Source organism: Peromyscus maniculatus, chromosome 14 (genome assembly GCF_049852395.1).
Source record: "Peromyscus maniculatus bairdii isolate BWxNUB_F1_BW_parent chromosome 14, HU_Pman_BW_mat_3.1, whole genome shotgun sequence".
Classification (NCBI taxonomy): domain Eukaryota; kingdom Metazoa; phylum Chordata; class Mammalia; order Rodentia; family Cricetidae; genus Peromyscus; species Peromyscus maniculatus.
This window is the reverse complement of record NC_134865.1, coordinates 36192329-36206601: the sequence shown is the minus strand read 5'-3', so window position 1 is coordinate 36206601 and position 14273 is coordinate 36192329. Positions and strand designations below refer to the sequence as shown.

The 14273-nt window shown below is 39.1% G+C and overlaps 1 protein-coding gene across 3 annotated transcripts in view; it reads right to left on the bottom strand.

The window, feature by feature from the left end:
- Positions 1-14273, bottom strand: part of Hdac9 (histone deacetylase 9) — an 844224-nt gene that overhangs the window by 240330 nt on the left and 589621 nt on the right. For all 3 annotated transcript variants that reach the window (XM_042260715.2, XM_016002464.3, XM_076550778.1), the window contains one exon: positions 7073-7247. In XM_042260715.2, coding sequence (XP_042116649.2) covers positions 7073-7247 — 175 coding nt within the window. The remainder of the gene's footprint in view (positions 1-7072; positions 7248-14273) is intronic.

The following is a 14273-nucleotide window of genomic DNA, read 5'->3' as shown; positions in this document are numbered from 1 at the left end:
ACCACAGCTGTCTTTCCTGTTCTTAACCATTACACAGCTAAGTGACTTTTTAGTCCAGGGAATCTGCTCATGTCTACAGTAGTCTGTCTAGTTAAGACCCAGTTTAGTTAAGCTGAGTCCTCAGGGTCAATTAAGAAATTTGAGTCTAGACAAAAAAAAAACTTTAGACAAAGAATTACTAATTTGATTCCAAATTCCTGTCATTCAGTTTCTTATTTCACTTATGGTATCTGCCTGGAGACTCACACCTTCTCAGGACATCTGTTACCAGCATTAATAAATAGCATTTATTAAGCACACTCTCGGGCCAAGAGCTAGCAGAGTGCAAGGCAGCTCACAGCATCTCTACTTAAAAACGTGCATTTGTAAATAATTTTCCAATGTGTATCATACTCCAGCAGTTTCATTTTATCACATTTAACCTATGATCTAGTAATAAAAATCAGACAGCCACAAAATGGTAACATGAAATGCACTTTTCAAACTATGTGCGATAGTGATGACAGAGGCTGTGAAGTTAGAGATCTTTTAAAAATAACAGTAAAAACAGTTTAAAGACAAAATGAAGCAGTAGGATTACTAAACTGGGTTGAAAGGACCTCAGTGGGTCTTCTAATACATCCAATCCACAATGATTTGAAGACCTGCTGTAAAAAAAAAACAAACAAACAAACAAAAAAAAACAACGGTGCCTTTAAACAGAAAGTGTCCAAATGTTGTCCTTGTTCTTATCTCTGAAGCAAGCAATAGAATACTATTTACATATCAATTAGGTTGTATTAGGGATTGTATGCAATCTAGAGATGGTTTAAACAAAGGATGCACACATGCAAATGCACTCCTTTGCATATCAGAGGCTCCTGCATCTTTAGGGTCTGGAGCCATCTCCCCTGGGCATTCAGAAAGACTAGTTTGTACAAGTGTCTTTCCTGACAACCTGTAGGCAGGCATCCTCTAGTTGTGATTCTCTCTATTCCTAACGCAGTCTAGCCACAGGGCTTATTTGCCTTGATTTATTTGATTTCCCATATCTCCTACACTATTCAGAATGTCCCCTCCATCATATCGTTATATCTTTTCTTGGGAACACATAAATCAAGTACCAAGTTATTTAAAATTTTTGATTTTATTTTATGTATATGAGTATTTTGCCCACATGTATGTGTGTACACCACATGTGTACTTGGTATCCATAGAGGTCAGAAAGCACTGAATCCCCTGGAGCTGGAGCTGTGGATGGTTGTGAGTCACCCTTTGGGTGTTGGAAAATAAAAGCTGGTCTTCTGCAAGAGCAAAATGTGCTCTTAACTGTGTAGCTATTTTTCCAGCCATGTAATATTTAATTATTTGTAGAATTTAATGTGTCAAGTTAGCAAATGATGTGATACCCCAAACTGACTTTCAGAAGAATTGGTAAATTGTGTCTTTTTGCTAGTTAAGATCTTTTTTATGATTCGCAATTTATGTTTTCATCTTCACTAAAATGATATTATCAAAGTATCAGATGGAAAAACTGGATTGAAGAATTCTACCACAGGCTTCTGAACTAACTGTACAAAAGCCTGTTACTGTGTAGGAACTGAATTAAATGCTGACATTCAACTACAGAGCCAAGAAAGACAGTTAACCAGCATGTAAGCTGGCAAAAAGGGAAGCCACATGTACCACAGATCTGCTAGGAAAATGGGAAGATTTTTCTATATTCAAGAATGAGTGAGAAGATCAAAAACAACACAGACAGAGGGAGAGGGAGGGAGAGAGAAAAGAGGGGAGAGGAAGGGAGAGAGAGAGAGAAGGGGGCAGAGGGAGGGAGAGACAGAGAGACTGTCTGTGACATTACTAGAAAAACTGCACCAGCAGCTGGTCGTGCTCCCCAGCTCAGTGGTCATTATTTACTACAGACTGAAAAACAGTATTTTAAAAACTGCTTTGGCATCTTCAAAGTCTAAAATCATCGTTCTAAGAAACTAAGTGCTGAGCAGAGGGCAGAGGTCAATGAAGTTAGAAGATGGGGTGAACGAGAAGAAAGTGGACATAAGTAGGGGCTGCAAGGGAAGCAAAGAACAAAGAATAAAGTTGATGCTGGAGGCAGCAAACATAGATCTGTATTTTATAAAATCATCCCAGTGCCATTGGATACAAGCATGAGAAGTCTATGGAGTATAAAGAAAAAAGACAAAAAAAAAAAAAAAAAAACCAAACAAACACATAGTTACAGAAAATATTAAGTTAAGAGAAAAAAAATAACTGAACCAAACACTGGGATGAGCCAGTGTTTTACAAATATTGTGACTTTTGGAATTACACAAATTGTAAATTTTACAAATTTGTAAAAATTTGTAACTATTTTCATGACTTTTACAAATATCAGTTTAGTTTCAGTACCATGATTCTCTTTCAAATTCAACTCTAGCTAACATGGTAGTGGTATAAAGAGATAATTTATCAGCATGGGTTAGGGCCTGTATGTAAGACATAGGAAGAGGACTGTCGGGCACCGAATGGTCTGGGAGAAAGGCCAATCTAATACGTTATGATGGTTCATCGCAGTGAATCCATTCAGGTAAATCCGCAGCTAGCATCCTCTAGTGGATGTACTCTGTGAGCCATGGCCGAGCCTAATCTCTAGTTGAGCAGAAGACATGATTTTAGCAGAAAAATGAATAAATTTCCCTTTGCCAAATGACTGGCACCTCAGACACAATACACAATTCCTAGTCTTCAAGTGGAAAAGCTCCTGTAACTTTTACACTACAGCCAACTATGACATAACCTTCTTTGGAGGTGGTGGCAGCCTGGCTTTACCAGACACACCCCATCACCACAGCAGTAACAGGAGCTCATATCCTTCTGGTTGGTCCCACAGACAGCTTGACCTGGGCTCTCCACAGGCCATAGGCTATGGCTGCTCTTGGGCTTTGTGACTGAGTCCATTTAGTTCCCAGAGGAAGTTGCTGAGAGTTCACTTTCTCCATGGAATGCCTTTTCTTTATTTTTATTTATTGTGGTTTTGTTTTGATGTTACTTTGTAGAAAGGAGGCTATGAGTCAGTTAGCCTGTGAGAATAAATATTTATAATAAAAATCTGAATGGCAATCCTTAAACATTACATGTGTTCCAACCCAGGGGCCTCTGGGCCCTGGGACTGAAGTGCATGGTGTCTTCAGCAACTTATCTTCCACTTTCAAGGTACCAGATGGCACCTTTCAAAGGAGGGAAGCAACAACAGTCCTATCCAGCTATGCTGTGATGAATCCCAACCATGGAAAGCACGCGCAATCACCCCCAAAGGAGCACTTACATTGGCGGTGACCAATGGCTCTCTAACGGTACTTAAGACCTGCTCAACAAGAGGGAGATCATGCACAGTCATGGGAAGCTAGCCAACTCTGCAGGACTAGTAAAGGCATGGACCTTGGAAGATAACCTACAACCTCCACTTTACTAAACCTGCATAATCCCTAACTACGTTCTAAATACTTTTCCTTGTACTCACAAATAAGTGTGGTCTTGATCTGGCATAAAACAAAACATTCCCAAAGGATACATCCAAGATACAATCCCCGCACCTAAGGCTTGGGGAGCATGACAGAAGAGGGGCCAGAAAGACTGTAAGAGCTACAGAAATGAGGACTCTGCTGTGAGATGCTTTCCCCTGGGAATATCAGAGGCTGCATGTATGAAGTCTCACCAACATGACTGCCTAAACCTGAGCTGAACAAAGACAATAGCAATAGACATCTTAACATGAATGGGGAAAATCCCAGGAGCCTCACTCCTACACAAAGAACTACAGACAATGAAGGGATCCTGAGAGTAGGAGAAATAGTCTCTGATCCTACCCCTGGAAGAGGACAACCAATTGACTGTGCAATATCAAATAGTTAGCCTTGAAGACATACATATAAGTAATATTATATAGACCAGTCAGGTTGTATTTATATATGCAGGAAAAAATATATGTGTGTGTGTAGGAATATACATGTATATGTGTGTATGTATATATATATATATGTGCATTTATATGTGTGTATATATATTTATGTATGTAGGGATATATATATATTCCTACACATATAAATACATAGAAAGTTATATACCCATCTGTGAATGTATCACAAGAATGAACGTTATGTTTACATATGCATTTTTCTGTACATATGCACATATCAATCTATATATGCCTATGTATATTGCCTCAGGGTCAGGGAAGAGTTATTACACAAAATATTTATTTTAAAAAACTTCAAAAAGTATTATTTTTCCACAATAAGAATTTAAGTTTGAAGTTGTAGTGTTTTTAATTTGAAAGACAATAACTAGGCTCTTCTTTACTCATGAATACATAATGAGATACCCATCATTCTTGAACAGAACAATAATTACTAAATAACTTCCCCTTCCAGTGTTTTCAATCTGAACTACTGAATCCATAATTGCGTACTCTGCAATTATTATTTGCTGACTGAACTAATTGCCAAGTAAACACAAATCTCTATGTTTTATAAAAGAGAACTTTGGCCGGGCGGTGGTGGCGCACGCCTTTAATCCCAGCACTCGGGAGGCAGAGCCAGGCGGATCTCTGTGAGTTCGAGGCCAGCCTGGGCTACCAAGTGAGCTACAGGAAAGGCGCAAAGCTACACAGAGAAACCCTGTCTCGAAAAACCAAAAAAAAAAAAAAAATAAAAAAAAAAAAAAATAAAAGAGAACTTTGTATAATCTTTCAATTTGATAAGAAATTGTCTCATAAAATCCATTAAATACGAAAGGGTCTTAAATTTATTCCATATTAATTTTTGGAATATGTGCTCTGATAAATATTAGGCTATTGACATGATGAGAAAGAAACAAATGGTCTGAAATGGTTCAGTCTTCCATTTGCATGGCCAGATTTTAGCTATGCATGCTCACATTATCATGTGTGCAGTCCTGTTTTCCTCTGGACTTTTCTGGAAGTTACACACCCTGACTATTTGGACATACTGTTTTCTCAAACTTATAGGACCTCTCTAAGATTCAAGGATCCTGCTTCTTTAAGGAACATGTGGAGTCAGAGAAAGATGAGCTTGTGAGGAAAGGGCCACTCCTCTAAGTCAAGGTGGAGCAATGTCTACAAGGTTGAGGAAAGGACCTCTCCTCTAAGTCAAGGCAGAGCAATGTCTACAAGGTTACAACAGCAGCCAGCAATGCACATACCAACAATGACATTAAATAAGTAGCTAAGCACACTTTTCAATCAAGGAGATTTCTTCAGTTGGTGGCATTGCAGTGGGGCAGTTATCACTATGTAGTCTATTAAGGATAAATACAAGCCACTTGCATGAAAAGGGTATTCAGCATGCAGTTACTAAGACTACTGCTTTTGCCAGGTTAAAGAAGTGTTTCAGAGCTGAAGAGATGACTCTGTGGTTAAGAGAACTCCTTATTCTTGCTGAGAACCTGAGTTTGGTTCCCAATAACCACAAGGCTGCTCATAACTACTAACTCCAGTTCCAGGAGGAAGAACTCTGGCTTCTGCAGGCACCAGGCATGCATGTGGTACACACACACAAGCACACACATACACACACAAAACCATACACACACATACACACACATAACACACACACATGCACACATAAACACACATACATATAAACACACACATACAAACACAGATATACACATGCACAAACATACACACACAAACACACACACACTAACACAGACACACACACACACACACCATACATTCACATGGAGAGGTAGGCATAAAACACTAATACACATGAAATAAAAACAAACAAATATGGAAAAAAGAAGTATTACTGTATATATTAGACATCCTGGTTTTGAGCAAAATTTTTCTAGACTTGGGGAGAGGTAGCACAGGCGTGATGGATCCCACAGGTTTCTGCTGACACTGGATTGCAGGTGTGGGCTTTGTGGGATCTCTAGGCAGGTTTTCCAGTGCTACAGGAAGTAGGGGATCTGGTCAGAAGCCACTGATGTGGAAAAGGAAATATGCCCAAACTGTAACAACTAGTACGAAATGTTGCTGTCTTGTGACATAATTGGTTATCCAATTAGCTCCTATATATACTCTTAAAAGATGTCTGTCACCAGTTAATTAATCTGGCCAATGCATTAATTGATTAATATGAAAAGTAAAAAAAAAAATGATAAATCATATCAAGGGCTGGGAACATGATTCCCGAAAAAGACAGTTTAGTGTTTTCAGGCTAAAAGGTTTGCATGAGGTGATAGATGCCCCCAGACCAAGCTCTGAATCCTGAAAAACAATTTGAAAATGAATCAGAGAGCCGACTGGAGCCTGGGGACATATGCATAAACTCTCCTTGCTGTCCCCATGCTGTGGCTCTCTTAGAGCCTCACTGGTTTCATTTGCTCAGTCACAGTGGATAGCACTGTATGGTCCACACCCTGTTGTTGCCTTGTGTTTCAGACCTGACCTTGTTCTGGACTTACAATTACATGCTTGTTTTGTCTGTAGCCAGGCTCTTAAATATCAAAACGGCTGGAGGCAAAGAAGATGTTGGTCAGAAAGCCCACCCAGAGGTACCATAATGAATGGACAAGCAACTAACATACATACATTCAAGCACGGCTTGCCTTGCTACCCTTGACTCCCAGGAGTCGTTTGTGTGGGAAGTCAGAAAAAAACACGGAAGCAAAACGGCAAGAAACCAACGAGGAAAAGATACTCTTCAGAGCCAAATGAGGAAGCCAAGCATCATAAATTTCCTTGTGGCCAATCTCAGGGAAGGTAAGAGTCTGAGGCACACTGCTGAAGAATGTGGTAGGGAGTTTATTTCCAAGGGGGATCCATGCACCTGTTGATGAATTTTCCAGGCTCTTGAATGATAACAATTTATGAGGCTATTAATACTAAGCCCAAGATTTATCAGATGTGCTGTTTGTCTTGTGGCCAACATAACCTCATAAAATTTGAGTTGCATTGAGTTAAAATGGAGCATTCTGCTATTGGAGTTATTCCGAGCATTTAAATCGGCTAATCCTACAAGAACTGCACATTTCTCCTGCCTATTAAAGGGTCTTTAGGGATTCCTACCAGTGGAAGAGGCAGGCTGTCGGGGACGGTCTGCTGTTGGGTGCAGTAACATGGAAGCTGCAGGGGAAGAGTGGGTCCTGGAGAGGAGTCCATGCTTCTCTAATCCATCGACGCCAGCCAGCTGAGCCTGGTGCGCTGCAAGTCCGTGTGCGTGTGAGGACTCCAGCAAGGAAGGCTGTCAAGGAAAGGGCAAAAGAGAACGAAATGTGAGCCCAGATTCGAGGAAGACATTGAGAGCAACATGTCAACAAATTAAGATCATCAGGCCAGGGGCATCAACAGTGGGAGGGAAAGGAACAGAAAACAGCAGCAGCAGCAGCAGCAAAGTAGAGAGATGGGGAGAAGAAACAAGATCCAGTCAATCGCAATAAACCCATTCTACAGATGTTTGCACACCGGCAGTCATCCCCGATGTCTAGCTAGGAAGGAGGTGACGCAGGATGAACTGATTCAAACCGCCTGTTGAACCAATTGAAGGAAACAGATCTTTAGCCCCAGTAACAACATCCACTCACTGGTTGCCTTCTTTAATACCAATGTTTTGAACTCAGCCCTAGAAGGGACTCACATAAAAGGAAGAACCACTCAGCTGCTGTTAAACTGCCTAGGAGGCTTGATTGTGAACACTCTGCCCTGAATTAACTTCACTAATACTGTGAGGGAAATTTCTGAGCACTTCTGAAATTACCAGGTAACTGACTATATTTTGACACCTTTCAGTTTTCATACCATGGTGGAGGACGACAGAGTGTGAAGAGGAGAATATCAGTGCTATAAAATCCTGAGTGAAATTCTTGGATGTATCCTCAGTGATTATCATTTTTTTAAGATTTTTTTTTTTGAGACAGGGTTTCTCTGTGTAGCTTTGCGCCTTTCCTGGAACTCACTCTGTAGCCCAGGCTGGCCTCGAACTCACAGAGATTCGCCTGCCTCTGCCTCTCAAGTGCTGGGATTAAAGGCGTGCACCACTGCAGCCCAGCTAATTATCATTATTTTTATCATTATGCAGTCAGAAGACCAACTTTTAGAAGCTTTGGGATGATTTATTAGTCAATTTTCTGTGGCCAAGGACAGTCTGCAAAACACAGACAGACAACAGACAGTCTGCAAAACATAGACAGACAGAGGGCACTCTGAAAACACAGACAACAAACAGTCTACAAAACACAGACAGCCAATTTACTCATTGAAAGTGCAGTGACCATTGTATGTCACCAGTGGCAGGAATTCATATGTTTTCTGATATTTTTATATGTCTCTTTCCAAAGAGACATGAAAAATAGATGAACAGTGCCATATACTTCAATATTTAACTACTCACCATGTTTAAGAATATGTAACCAAAAGTTTAATGAAGTTTATAAAACACAAGCATAAGTTGCATAAATTTGAAAATGTGCATACTCTTTGGCTTTGACTTCCTGTTTTAGGATGTGATACAAATGCCATATCCTCTCAGTAAATGTCTGCCTTTACCTTCCTGTTGGTTCGGGTGTCTTCTACACCCAAGGTAAGTCAGTCTGTCATGTACCTCTTGAATTCCCAGCATGAGACTTGACAAATCCCAACCACAAAACCACTCACTGGGAAAGTTCACAACAGCTGTGTTCCATTCACACTGTGTAATATTATCTAATTGTCACTTTGGATATGATCTGAATTAACGATACTTATATAAGCTACAATGATGAGTAGTTATAACTGTTTATAGTTACAAATGTGTGTGAAGATTTCTGGATTTAGAACAATTTAAATATTCTATAAAATTAACTTTCAAATAGGTTGTAGTGAAGTCTGAGGATGCAGCTCAGTTGATAGAGTGATTACCTACCATGCTAGCTCTGGATTCAACTCCTAGACTGCCTGACTGAGGTATGGTGGTGACAGTACTCCGGAATTCAAAGCAGGAGAGCCTGGAGTTCACATTCATCCTTGGCTACATAGCAAGTTCAAGGCCAGTCTGAGATACACCACAAAAAGTTAGGTTATAATTAATGTGTGAAATGTTACTTCTGTTTGTCCTATAGAAAAATCAGTCCACCCATGGATGGATGGCATCTGTCATACATTCTGTCTTTGGATGGGATGGCTTGCTCCATGACAGAGTTCTAACTTTAATAGCTTTAACACCTTTACAAGAGTCTAACTCTCCTGTTTTCTTATGTTACTGTGTTCAATGACCCAAGGCTACAGCTGTGAGAATATAGACTACCCTCTCCTAGAATATAAAATTCTGGTGAAGGCCAAATCATAAGTCTGACTTCTAAGGTTTTCCAACAAGAATCTTAAATGCATGAGTAAATATTGGCCTGAATGTTTGTAATGTCCCTCTTCTCGTGTCTATTCAAGGCCCCTCTAAATCAAGGCCAATGATTCTGAACTAGTATCCTTCTTCACCATCCACTTTGGGAGGAATTTTCTCCCAAGCCTGCTGTAAGCTGAGAGTAAACAAGGAACTGCTGCGAGACAAGTAAACCTGAAGAATCTCCTCAGCCTGCCATTCTGTCCTCTTTGATGGGAAGACATTTTCAGGCTTATATCATCTTTTCCTGTCCTAGGATCTAACTAAAATAGTGTCTGGTGTACATAGATACCATACCAGGCCTGCCTGACAACCATTATGAGTACTTTAAACTATCCAGGCCAGGTTTCTTCTTCCAAAAAAAAATTCTAAAATTGAATTTTAAACTTCTATGGGGTTCACATTTGTGCATTAGCATTATATGCACCTTGTATCTGATTAAGAAATTAAAATTTAAGGTGTTTTGTGGGTTCCTAGAAGTTTCATGAGTTCTGGTACCATGATCATTATGTCTAATGGGTTGTTGCTTCTGATAATTCATATTTCTGCCTTTCTGTAACAAATCTTTACACACAACTATGAGACTCCACACATCATTTTTGAACAGTATCAGTAAATGCTCTGTCTCTTTCTGTTAAAGTCCTGTCACACCTGGACTCCTTCTTTCCATATTCCTGTCAGTTTTCTACATATTCAAGTTAACAGCCTGCACTCACCATTTCTCAGCTCATGATTGATACCTGGTATTTTGCTAGTGTGTTAAGCTACATAATATCATACAAATATAATGAGTACTGTATGAGGAAAAGTTAAGGTGCTTTGAAACTGATAGGAATATAAAGAAGCTGATGAAACTGATACAGAAAGTTTCAGGAACTTTCGTCTTAAGAAAGTAACATTCAAATTAAAATGTGAAGGATAAGTGAAGAAAATGGGCAGCTCTGTGAAAAGCTCATGAATGCACGTATGTACATGGATGTGTGTGCTTGTATGTGCGTGTGTGTGCGTGTGTGTGTGTGTGTGTGTGTGTGTGTGTGTGTGTGTGTGTGTGTGTTTGGATGTGCAAATGTGTGTGATCCATTCTATATGCTACCACCAGATTTAAAAAACCACTAGATACAACCCTTCTGCTGATGCATTTTCTATAACATTTGATTTCCTGGATTTTCTAAAAGCTAAAATGCCATTCCGAATTGAGACTATACAGCAAGTATTTAGAAGTCAAAGACCACATTTTTCTTTCAACATCATAACTATATGATGGGGCATAGCTACTGTAAAGACTATGTGAACAAAACTACCATCATCTTTCTTTTTAACACAGTGACTGTAGCTAGAGTTTTCCTGCCTGGCCCACAGTCAGGACAAATGTCTGTCACCTGCCAGTCCTACAGCTGCTCTGACCCAACCAAGTAAACACAGAGACTTATATTGCTTACAAACTGTATGGCTGTGGCAGGCTTCTTGCTAACTGTTCTTATAGCATAAATTAATCCATTTCCATAAATCTATACCTTGCCACATAGCTTGTGGCTTACCAGCATCTTCACATGCTGCTTGTCATGGTGGCGGCTGGCAGTGACTCCCTCCTCTGCCTTCCACTTCCCAGAATTCTCTATGTTGGTCCCACCTATACTTCCTGCCTGGCCACTGGCCAATCAGTGTTTTATTTATTGACCAATCAGAGCAATTTAACATACAGACCATCCCACAGCAGTGCACATTTTTGCTTTCTGTGAGCTTCAGAGAAACTCTAAATAAAACTTTAAAGGTTCATAGTTTGCTAATTTATAACTATGATGTAAGTGGTTTGTCTTAATATAAAACTTTCCAACCCAACTAGCAAACACCAACTTATCGAGTGTCCACCATTATGAATATGCAGTGCAGTGAAGAGGTAAACAGTCTGCGTGATCATAGTTACATGTACTGTGCGTTCCCTGACGTCTGACATTTACTCAGAAGCTCTGCTATGCTGTTCAGGTAGCAGCGTGAATAACCATCACTGCTGAGTTTGCAGATTGTCACCTGGAGTTTCAGCATCTTGCTTTTATCAAATTCCACACAAATATGAACTTTGCCTGTTACTAATTCCCAGGCAATGTTTCATTTTAATACACAATAGATATGAATATGTTGGCTAATTAAATCATTAAAAAAGAGGTACATAACCATCTTCAAAATCTCACAATGACAACAGTGTAAAACAAGAACAAATGTGATACACAATCAGAAAGTATAATACAGCCTGGGGATATCTGAAAAGTTTATGAGCAGTGGTGTCCAGGCCAAATAGTACACAATTCTTGGGGACAGAGACACATATACCCAGTTAACTCAGAGCTATGTTTTAATTGGTACTTTTATGTGTTTTCCAAGTTTCCTGCCCATCACATCTATGAAGTTTTTAATTAATAAAAATGTTTGCTGTTCACTCTTTCAGGTGTTCCCTTAGGGCAGATACATCTCCAATGGACCAACAACTCGACAGTCAGCTAGATTCAAATTGCCACACAAAATAGAACTGTAAGAGGAGAAACGGTTGACCACCTTAAGAAATCACGCACTAAAATCAATTTCTTTTACAATGAATCATGGCTTCTAATGTATAGGGAGGGGTGTGACAATCCAGGAAGCAACTAATTATTACAATTGTTCATTGATAAAAAGCTCAGATCTTTGGGTAGAAAAATGACACTGAAATTTTTCCTACTCCTAAAATTGGCTGAAGTGTTTCATGTAGTTTTTAAAATTTGAAAATAATGAAAGAGAATTTTATTTGTTGTTTTATGTTGCAGTTTTGAGTATAAAAGGACATATTCTTTTCTTTTATCTTCAGAAAATTAAATGCCAAATAGTTCAGAATCTAAAGATTTTTAAAAACTTTACATGTAACCAAATTGGCATTTCATGTATTAGCATGTATCATGTTGAAGTATCATAATCATACCCCTCAAAATCACTTTTGAGGAAAAAAATAACATAAATAGGCTGAACAAGGTCTACTGTCTTTTAAGGCTATTGAATTAGTTATGCATGACAAATTTGCCTCTATAGAATGTAGTCTGTGTAGGATCATCACCTACCCCCCTCCCATTGATGGAACCTCTCAGATAACTTTCATGGAAGTTATGATGTATCCATTTTATAAAGTCCTTCGTATTACCACATGAATATTAACATGTGTGGCTTCACCATTTAGACTCAGGAGACACTGGCTTTGCTGTCTGAAAACAGGTAACTCATTGAAGCTCTAGCAAAACTAGCCATGGCTAAGCAGCTTAGGGCTAGTGATTTAGTCAGCTGTGGCTTGTAGCAGGTACTGTACTGCACAGGACAGGGAGTGTAGCTTGCTAGCAGGTACTGTGTGTAATGGCTGTGGAGGGCAGGAAGTCCACTGTAGGAGGTCGACTAGCTTGCTAGCATGTACTGTATGCCAATGGCTGCTTAGGGCAGGAAAACTCAAGACTGTTTCTGTGCTGGTGCCTTTTGTTTGGTGCCACTGTGCTTTCCTTGTTTATTGCTACTTTGATGAAACCTGTTTTATGGCCTCCAGATTTTAAGTATCATCTCAGTGCTTGCATCATTTTTTGTCACGTGGGTGGTCACCCATGGCTGTTATCAATGTTAGAGCTTTAGCTCCAGCAAATAATAAAAGTCGTCTACCTGGGTTTCCACTTTATATTCTACTTCTAAAGTAATTTCTGAGATGAACACCTTCTTCCATTTTTAGTGTTAGGTGAATTGAATTTCCCCTTTGGCTCACAGTGTTTTGAACTTCAGAAATATTGCTATCATAAAAAAAAGTAGAATGGCAAATACCCCTAAAGGTTATCATAAAAGATGTCAGGTGCATTTGCATACTTAAAGCCTTTGTATTATTCAGGATGGGCATATAAATCTTGGTTAGTTTTAGTCCTTGTGAAGTTAAACATGCATGTTAATAATTTGCAAGTCATTATTTAATAAATAGAAACAATATGCATACTTTAAGGTAAATAAGGAAAAAACTTTAAGAAGAAAAAACAAGAAACTATCTGAAAATAAATGGAGAGAAACATAAAACATTGAAATAGTTCTGCAAATACAAACCATAAACTGAGATGCTAGAAAAAAAATCTCAAATTCTTAGCAAGCACAGCTGATGTGAATGCACTCAGTCACCAGCTCAATGACAGAGCAGCCAAACTGCTTTGGCTAACTATATTAAAGGCAATGTTTTACAAAGGAATAGAAGGCAAATATCAGCATAAAACAGAAGCAAATCCTTATGTAGCCATTTTTTTTTTCTGTAAAAAGGACAAAACAGATATTAGGGAGAAAATATCAGAGACAAGAGTATTATATCTTTAAAATAATATAAATATTTAATTAACAAAAACAATTTCTAAACTCCAAGGAGCCCTATAATGTGGACTTAAAATTACAAAACAAATTGGCAGGGCTACTTAGAGTCAACTGCAAAATCCACATGCAGAAGAATTTTGTAGTAAATTTTTTTTTTTTTTTTTTTTTTTTTTTTTTTGGTTTTTCGACACAGGGTTTCTCTGTGTAGCTTTGCGCCTTTCCTGGAGCTCACTTGGTAGCCCAGGCTGGCCTCGAACTAACAGAGATCCGCCTGGCTCTGCCTCCCGAGTGCTGGGATTAAAGGCGTGCGCCACCACCGCCCGGCCCGAATTTTGTAGTAAATTTATCACAAAGTGAAGTTAAATGAGATTTTAACAAAATCACTAAAACTTGGTTAATTTTCAACCAGTAAACACATCCTTTCAGGCACAGCACTCATGAGTCATAGCCAAATTGACCACTACAATAAAGCAAGTACCAGTACACTTCGGATTAACATCCACAATGTATACTAGTCAGCCATACAAAGGAGCGGAATTCGGGCATGGCCAT